This window comes from Capsicum annuum, chromosome 8 (genome assembly GCF_002878395.1).
Source record: "Capsicum annuum cultivar UCD-10X-F1 chromosome 8, UCD10Xv1.1, whole genome shotgun sequence".
NCBI lineage: Eukaryota > Viridiplantae > Streptophyta > Magnoliopsida > Solanales > Solanaceae > Capsicum > Capsicum annuum.
The window spans coordinates 114,751,689-114,761,144 of record NC_061118.1 but is presented as its reverse complement, the minus strand read 5'-3'; the positions used below and the strand labels follow the sequence as shown (position 1 = coordinate 114,761,144).

The window sequence follows — 9,456 nt, the reverse complement described above, 5'->3', positions numbered from 1 at the left end:
TGACGAAATATTGTAGTCAGAGTTTCACCAAAAGGTCTTCGAAGAAGTTGGACCTGGTTTACCTGTTAGCTTGTCAAATCTTGAAGCAACCCACTGTTTTTTGGTCATAGCCGGATCGTCGATTCCTATAGTGGAACTGTTTTGTGTCTCGATGAAAAATATAGGTTATTGATGGAGATGGTGGTGACCAGGCGGAAAGAGAGAGAGAGTAGAGAGAAAATGGGTGAATAGATGAGAAAGGGAGATTGTAAAGAGAAAGGGGGTGAATAGATCTAAGTGAAGAGTAGGTAGAATAATACCTTTCCTGTTGTTGGAGAGAAATCGTCGATATCGGACTTAACTGTCGGTCATCGATGTTCGAGAAGAGATGTTAAAGAGAGAGAAATGTTAAAGAGATAGATGTTTAAAGAGAGTAATGCCATGTCAAGTAAAAGCAACAACTATTAATATAAATATAAATTATTATGTTTGTCAGTTACAAAGTATTTGATATTCTTGCAATATGGGTGCTTAGATTTGATCATATTATTTTATTTAAAACAATATATCAATTATTTTGTGTAATATTAAGAAAAGATATATAATTATTTAATGGAATATTTTCAAAAATTAGTATATGTTTTGATTCTTGAACCTACTAATAAATAAAATTTAGTAAATTTCTCAAACAGACATATATTTGTCTAACATTAACACCTAAGTATGTAATTATATTTGTACAATTAAATAAATAATACGTTGATAATTACATTGTATTATTATTTTATGATAAATAAATAGGTCCTTATAATTATTAACCTATATACTACTATTTTAATAATTACATCAAAACCAATCATAAGATAACTTTTCCACACCAAATTCAATTACAACATAAATTTTCACATAAAACCAGTTTCTCTGTCAACTTCCGTTATTCATATTGGAGTGTGAACTAATTTGGATCATATACTGTACCATTCTGGAGGCGACGCTCCAAACAAACTTTTTCCCACACCTAAAGCCCTTAGTCAAGACTTCTAATTAAGGATGAAGCAGTCCGTTATAGCATCACAACCCATGTTGATTCTTAAAAAACTACTCTAGACCTACTTTCAATAATAAAGAGAATTTTTTTTAATTATTCTCTTTCCATTTTATTTTTTAACTTTTAATTTTTAATTTTTAATTTTTAATTTTTAATTTTTAATTTTTAATACAAACACTTTTGACAAAAATTCCAAAGTTTCAAGCACACATGCTTCTAGTAGGCTTCGGTTCGGCAACCTGAGGCACCCGGCCCGTGTATACAACCTGAGTACGAACTTAAATAATTTACCCCAACGTAAATAAATTAGGCGGGAAAGTTGAAGCCCTCAAGACAACTTGTTTCTTTTTTCCAATCAAAATTCCGAAATTCTCTCATCAACTCATCGGCGAAAAGCGGTTTCCGACGAAACAGAAATACGCCGTCGACATGGAAACAGTGGACTCACCGCCGGAGTCGACGTCGGAGATGGAACTCGAACGTCGTAAGCTTCGTAATCGGTGGGAGTTAGCCTCCGTTCTCAACTTTCTCACCGTACGATTTTACCATTTCTCAAAAAATCAACCTTTTTCGTCAGAAAATTGCATGTTTCTGCACTTTATTTTGCTTGATTATATGCATGAAAAAACTATATATGTTCATCTGATGTGTGTGGGTGATTGTATACGCAAAGTAAGTGTGGTTAAGATGGATCGTACGTTCGTTTTGTTTTTTCGTGTTTGTACATGTACATGTTTAACGTATTTGAGGGTTTTTCTTTCTTGTGTGGTACTATACCTCATTGAATGATTGTTTTCTCTTGTCCTTGTGAAGTTTCATCGGTGCAGATGCTATTTGGTGAGAGAAATTAGCGCTATAGTAAGCGAGTCAGCTTTACGAAATGTGGATATGATTTTGTGGTTAATACATTTGAGTTTCTGGGTTGGACGGATGGTTCATTATTTGCTTCAAATAAGGTGGAGAAGTTGCATGAGATGTGTTTTTGTGTGAATGACAAGCCAGCTTCTTCATACATTTGAGTCTCTGTGTGGTGTTTTTGTTACTTTCTAGTGTCGCTTGTACTTTAATCATCACATTATTTTATTCTATAGTTGTTGTTCCCTTTTTCTTCTATGCTTTCTATAGTATATGCTTTGATATGTTTTATCTTGAGTCAAATGTCGGTCAGAAACAACCACTCTACCTCCCAAGGTAGGGTAAGGTCTGCATGCACTCTACCAGCCCAAGATCCCACTTATGGTATTACATTGGGTATGTTCTTGTTGTTGTAGTTTTTGGGTGGTGTGTGCTTCCATATGTGTGTGTGTGTACCAATCATATGCAGCATACCCATATGGGGCTGATTATTGTGATGGGTTGTAACTTGGTTATATAAGATTCATGCCTGCTAAAATGACTGAATGAGTAATGTAATGGTTTTTTGTTCTTTTTTGTGCATGCTGGTGGGATTACTGCTTAGATATAAAAAAATGAACGTATATTTTGATGGTATTTGAAGGTTTTGCCTTGCAACTAACAATTAAGAAATTATTTTATTAAATGAAAGATTATAATGACTGGATTTTCATTAAGTGTAAAAATGCATAGTTGCATTTGAAATATGTTTAAATGGTATGCAAGCTTACTTTTTCCTTCTGATACTTGTACATGTACTCTAACGAGTATTATGTTATTTGTAGATATGTAGATCATATAAATGTTTTGGATGTATAGTTTGAAGGTACTTGAAGTTCTTTTAAAATGTTTATAGGTTTTTGAGCCAGTGTTTCAAATCAAATTGAAAGTTTCAGCTGAGGAGATAGAAACAGCCCTCATTGAGCCTAATGATAATCTTGCTGAGTTGCATATAATGCTTCTGAAGGTTTGGATTCTACATTAGTGTTATTTTTGTTACTATTTGTGTGTATACAACTATGAGTTTGCATTGTGTTTTCCAACATCTTTTTGATCTAGTAGTAGCCTTTAGCTTTAGTTCTCTAGTACCACTGCAAGGTAACTTTAAAGGAGATGATGCACATATATCAACCATCTTTTCTTACACTGTGATTCACCCAGCAGATCTACTTACTTGTCAATATTTTGAATATCCATGCCAAAACAACTATTAACTTCATGTGCAGCCGGCACAGAAAGAAAATAAACAAAATAAACAAGGTTACTTCCCATATCTGGTACACCATTCCGACAGGCATTTGGTGGACTATTTCGAGGGGAAGGAACCATAGAATTTTTGAAAGCAAAAATGAAAATTTAATTAGCCATAGGCATAAGTTGTTTCTTTTGTTTACCTTTTGCTTCCAGATGGCTTTTGTAACAGATGTAGACCCTGTTCTTGATTTCCTCAGTTCATTGTTGTTCTTGTGAGGTAAATCCTAAGATGTAAATACACCACCAACACCTTCTCACTGCCGCTACTCAACAATAAAAGTTTATCCTCGTGCAAAAACCAAAAAAAGACAAAACAGAAGAAAGGAGAATGAGAAATCTATAATCTCACTTTGATAGAACTGAACAGTTGTAGATTTTAAAGTTGTTCCTGCACACTAGAAGAAAGTATTGTTGTTGTAATTGAAATTCCCGCTATAGTCCATTAACTTGGATGTGCTAAAATTAACTATACTCCTTTTTGTTTAGGTTCCTTCCCATGTTGACTACCTTATCATTCTTAGTTAAGTTCGTTGCTATCTGTAAATTTTAGCTGCAGCTAACAACCAAAAAATCCTGTTAAATTTTTAAAATGTTACTTATGTTAAGATTTCAATAGCCATGAAATCCTGGACTGTATCAGACTGAGTTATGATGGTGGTTATATTTTCTAGGGTCTTTATGCTGTTTGCGTTCAGCATAAATCGTGTATTTTCCTCTTCATGGATGAGTTTAAGATCAATTTGATACTTTTTCTGTTTTAGATCTGATATTGGACCAAAAAAATGCAGCAATGACCTTGTTCGAGGGGATACAATACAACAACAACAACAACAACAACAACAACATACCCAGGAGTTACAATAAAGATAAAAATTAGTTTATCAGATTTGTTGCCTTTTGGCCAATTTGATATATTTACGTGTTATTGGATTGAAAAGATTAGTAAAAAATGGAGCAAATAATCTTGTTCCTTGAGATATTGCAAAGGCAAACATTTTTCTCTCTTCACCAGATGGGGGTTTGAACAAAATGTCATGCATGTTTGGTGTGGCTGACAACCATATTTTTCTAACATGCAATGCGAGCTTTATATTTTGAGGCTAAGTTTTGCTTAGAATACACACTACTAAAGAAAAGATGTGGAAGTAAAACTTTGTACTTCAAGATGTTAATTTGATTTTATAAGATCAGCAATGCTTGATTCTATAGTTGTCAAAGGTTCGCTTTAACCTCGCTTATGCCCTGAAGCTCGTTGCGAAACATGTTGAGCATTTTGCCTCGCTTAGCAGGCGCTTCACTGTCATTATCAAGGCTCTAAGGCACATTGGCATTCTTGCAATTTTTTTTAAAATTTTGTTGCCTCTATATTTGTTATTCATGTTTATAATTATTAGTCTTGGACTACACAGACATTTTTTCCACTCTATTTGTATCTTTCTTCATTAAAGCCCACACTCTATTTGCACTTTGTACTTGAAGACTGATGGACCTTAGAGCTTTTCTTGCTCTTTTTGCCTTTGACAACACTGCCTGATTCCTACAGACATTGTCTTTGCTGACTCAGTATGATAGATATCAATAGCATGACCTGGGAACTGTATCATATGACAGCCTGGATCTTCAAAAAGAGGCAAAGAAGTTTGCAATTCATACTGTCAATTTCATGACTTTGCATAGTTTGCAATTCATACTGTCAATTTCGTGACTTTGCATAGCCTGCTAGATAAAATTTATATAGAAAATGGACTAACTTGTGAAAGATAATTGATAAATGGGTGCTCTTAGTGGTGATAGTTGGCGGCATTTCTGTGTTCTCGAGGATAAGATCAATTCATGAAATTGTACATATGCTGATAGGCAGTGAAAATTGACTAGTAACCTTTTCATTTATTGGGTAATAAGCTAAAATAACAACCGGAGCTTTTGGAAAGAAATAGCTCAAGCAAATCTTTTGAACTTTCTAAAAAGGGAATGTATGGTAATCACTTGTACAAAATTTGCAGGTTGTCTTAAGAAGGTAAGCAGTGCATATCGTGCTAGTAACTATGCAAGAAACTCTTAGTTAATTTTGCTGTCAACATTATTTGTTATACATTTGTTTTTGTCCCAAATTGTGGTCCACTTTCCTTGAACAGAGTGTTCTACTACATTTGAATAACGTAAAATTTTGCAGGCCTACTTTTATACCGTACAACTTTATCCTCTATTTTGTTCTTTTCCAATGCAAAAGTCAAACTGTGGCTCCACATTTTTCTCAACTAATGCTAAATTTGTGACAAGTTAAAAGTGGATTAGAATAATGGGTTGTGGAGTAGTTGTCAAAAGTTTTATGTCCCAAATTTGTCTCTGAATGTTTCCATTCTGCTTTCAAGTTTAAAAAGTTAGCATTCCTTTCCGGTTGTAAGAGACTCTAAAATTATAAACTTGCTAATTCTTTTTTCACTTTCTTGTTCTAACATGCTTTGCATATTTCTCAGGGGATACCTCCTGTGAGTAAACTGCTGAAGGATTCTAATGGATGGGTGATAGCACTAAGTAAGAAACTTGAAATGTGGTGGCCATGGGTAGGTGATTCTTGCTTTTGACTGGCTTGTGCTTGATCCAAGAGTGAAGATTTCATTCCACTCCTTTTGGCATTTCATTGCAGGTTGCAGAAGGGGATTTCCCTTTGACTGCAAAAAAGGGGTACCAAATTTCTCTCTGTCCTCTCTCCTTCCCTAAGAAATGAAACTAATGGCCTCCCTCTCAAAGAAATGAAACTACTCTGATAAATTTATATTGATGTCAGATATCTCTTCAACTTATGTTTTCGTTTTTCAGAGAGGAGATGTCCACATACAAGGCACTCGACCCGACAACTCGCTTGCTTATCCTTAAAGCACTCTGTGAAATTCGATCTGATGTATTGCATTTGTTTTTACTGTTCCTTCTCTAATTACTGTGATTTCTTTAGTGCCCACTCTTCTGCATCTACAATCAGAAGTTGGATGAAACAGTATAAGCTGTTTATCTCTCTTTAACATATTAATAAATGCTGCTTTTACTGTTTTTCACAAACATTGTTTTATCTTTGCAGCAAGATGACACCATATCTTACATCAATGATGAAACTAAGAATAGAACTGATTCTACTGCTTTCCACAAAGAGAAGCTTGGGGGCAATGGAAATGAAGTTTCATTCTGGTAAGTTTTGGTCGTGTATCATTTAGTATATGCAAGTATGCTTTTGACAGCTCGACATTGCATGACAGGTATGATGGGAATGAAACTATTGGTCATAGATTATACAAGGAAGTTTATCAAGTTGAGTCCATGTCAAAAGTAAATGATAAGAAAAGGATATCAGCAATCACTTCTCAGTGGGAAACACTTGCTACTACTTTTGACGAATTTCAGAATTTTGTGGTAAGGCCACAGTTCTCTTTAATTTAACTGTATTTTGTGGTTAGGCCACAGTTCTTCTTGGTTTAACTGTTCAACAGTCACCACATTTCTTTTGCTATCAATGCTAGGACAAGTTCTCATCAAGTGAAGTTAAATGGGAAGCTGATGTGGGCAAGGCTGTTGAAGCTCATGCTATTCCTGCTCTTCAGAAAATTCAGAAGGTTAGTATCATTCAGACAGTTTATATGAGTTGTCGCATTTCTTTTGGTTCTATTAGCTGAGGATTCCAAGAAAATTTATGCAGAAGTTTCTACTGCTTTAGTCATAGTTTCTATTAGCTGAGGTTCCAAGAAAATTTGTGCAGAAGTCTTATAGATGTTTTCGTGTTACAGAAGAAAGATAAGGCTCTTAAGCGACAACAAAGAGAACAAAGGCTTGTAGAAAGCTTAAGAAATGTTGCAGTTCCTCGTTCTTGTCGGATTCGTAGGCCAGTCAATTACAGATGCGGTATATATATGAACTCGTTTTGTTAATCAATGTTTTCTGATTCTGATCATTAATTCCCTCATCAATGCAGAGCTTAAAACAAATAAAGTTTATCTTGGGTCTGAAATACTGTGACATTTGCAATTCTAGGGAATTTTATGTTTCCGTAAGTTTAAAGTGTGATTTTATTTAATACATGGGATTGCATAAATATGAGATAGAATTAGGGGATTCAGATCAATTTCTAGATTTTTAGGATCCTTTCAAGTATCTCTTTTCTGTTTTTTTCTTTCTTGTTAGAAAAGGTCTCCAGCATATTCTTAAATTCTGATGAGTACAAAGTTACCAGTTCTCCAAAAAAAAAAAATATGAGCTTGATAATAATATATTAACTTCAAATCATGTTGGAAGATATCAATGAGACTTTTATATGAGTGTGGCACATGCTTGGGTGGTTGTGGTTGGGTGATGGGGGTGGGGGGCTAGGAGGCCTTCGGAAATATTGACAGCATAATCAGATAGTATAGAATTCTAAATGATTTTCTTTTTATGCTCCAAACCGTGGATGCTTACGCAAGTGTAAATATTCTGCAGATGATTTTGACAGAGCAATCGAAGAGGCCATAGAAGTAACAAAGTAAGTCTTGCTAGGATGGCTTAGTTTATTCATGTCTTGGGTTATTTCAATAGGTACTGTCACACAGTTTCTATGCATGTCACTCAAATCTCAATCAACTACAGTCATCCTACGTAAAGACTGATACCTTTTAGTCTGAAAATCTTACGATTATAGTTGGCAAGTTTTGAAATGCTTTCAAACTGATAGTAGCCTGGTGATTAGGTTGGAAACTCTCAAAAATTACTAGGATTCGTAGCTGAATCTGCAAGCCTGTTACACTTGCAGTGTCAATCTTCACTTTGCCTTACACCAAGTGATGCCCTCAGCCCTGTCATTGCCGCAAAAATGGATAAACTCCTACTGGACCTTATGCAGACCTAATGTACTATTTGACCCCCTGAACCGCATGCATCTTAATTGGCAGTAACCACCTGGTACATGGTCTTGTCAACAAGAATGATGTGAGCATAAACTATCTACTCTAGCATATGTGCATACTGTGCAACCACCTATAGTTGCAGTAATGGTTGGCAGTCTTCTTTTTTTTTTCCAAAAAATAGATTCTTCTAATTGTTTTACGTAAAAGGTTGTTTTGACTTTATAACCATTAGATCTACACCCAAGTTCTCTTCCATTTGTGGCACAATGACTTTTGTCCAATACTGATAACCTTGGTACTGGCAAATAATTTCTGGTTTAGCAAAAGGAAGGCAACTGAAGATCCAACAAAAGGAACTAGACTGAATGAGCATGACCCTAGGAATGAAACCAATTCGCTGGGCTCCTCTCCAGCATCTAACTCAATAAGCAGTGACACCACAGACAGTGAAGCCGAGAGTGATAGACCTCAAGGAAGCAATGATGATGTGGATGATACCAGTGATGAGGTTGATGAAGCTGATTTTGATGAAGATGGTACTGACTCAATGAAGGAAATATATCACAGGCCAAGCAGTTGTCGCTACAGTAAGAGACTGGCTGGAGTGACTGGCTATGCTGTTCCAGGAAGCACTCATATAGGTGCGAAGAATAGGTTGAGGCAGAGACCTAGCATCAATACAGCTGCTGAGTCTGTTGTCATTCCTGATTCAGAAGATGAAAACTGATCAAGATGCATTTGCAACAGGACATGCCATAACTGATCTCTATTTTGGTGCAGTTTTGTCTATTATCCATCCAAGCCAAATGAATATGGGTTAAGAAAAGCAAATCAGATGCTACCTCCTTAATCATAATTTTGTCCTATAGTAATAGCTAGCAACATAGCTTCAGAAAATTGTCTGTAAACTTGTAGAAGTTCACTTAATGCTTCGTTAGTTTTTAGTAAAGCTACTTGAGTCAAGGTGCTCTTGTGCATTGTTGGTTGCCAGTTATCTGCAAACGGAGTGTACCCCTGAGCGTCTGCTTATTGCTGAATTTGGCTTTTCCGCACTGTTAAGCAACCTAAAATAAAAGGAGAAGAGAGATGACTGCCAGTAAACGATTATCCCCATTCAACATAGAAGTTCTGTGAAAGCTCAAATAAAAAAATATAGGGAGTTATTTGAAATGGGTGAGTTATAAAGTCTTTCCATTAAGAGATCTCGTGTGACCAGTCTTTCCACTTATATATCCAGTTTGTTGGTTTTCATCTTAGAATCACTCTGTATCTGCACACCATTATAAAAAGATGTAAAAAGCATTGAACGCCCGAGACCTGAAAACTTGAAAGCTTTGCCTGGTATATGTCTGGTACCTGGGTTCTCCAAATATATTGTCGTGCCTATGTCGGTCCTCCAAAAATACACTACGG

At 35.6% G+C, this 9,456-nt stretch overlaps 1 protein-coding gene across 1 annotated transcript; it reads left to right on the top strand.

Annotated features, from left to right (window-relative positions):
* Nucleotides 1–1,321: 1,321 nt before the first annotated feature.
* LOC107839084 (DDT domain-containing protein DDR4) lies at nt 1,322–9,006 on the top strand. Its single transcript, XM_016682433.2, has 11 exons — nt 1,322–1,561; nt 2,778–2,888; nt 5,653–5,739; nt 5,823–5,860; nt 5,996–6,077; nt 6,252–6,358; nt 6,427–6,580; nt 6,688–6,780; nt 6,952–7,066; nt 7,640–7,682; nt 8,365–9,006. The coding sequence occupies exons 1-11, from the start codon at nt 1,457–1,459 to the stop codon at nt 8,768–8,770; spliced, it is 1,341 nt and encodes a 446-aa protein (XP_016537919.1). The 5' UTR covers nt 1,322–1,456; the 3' UTR covers nt 8,771–9,006.
* The last annotated feature ends 450 nt before the right edge of the window (nt 9,007–9,456 follow it).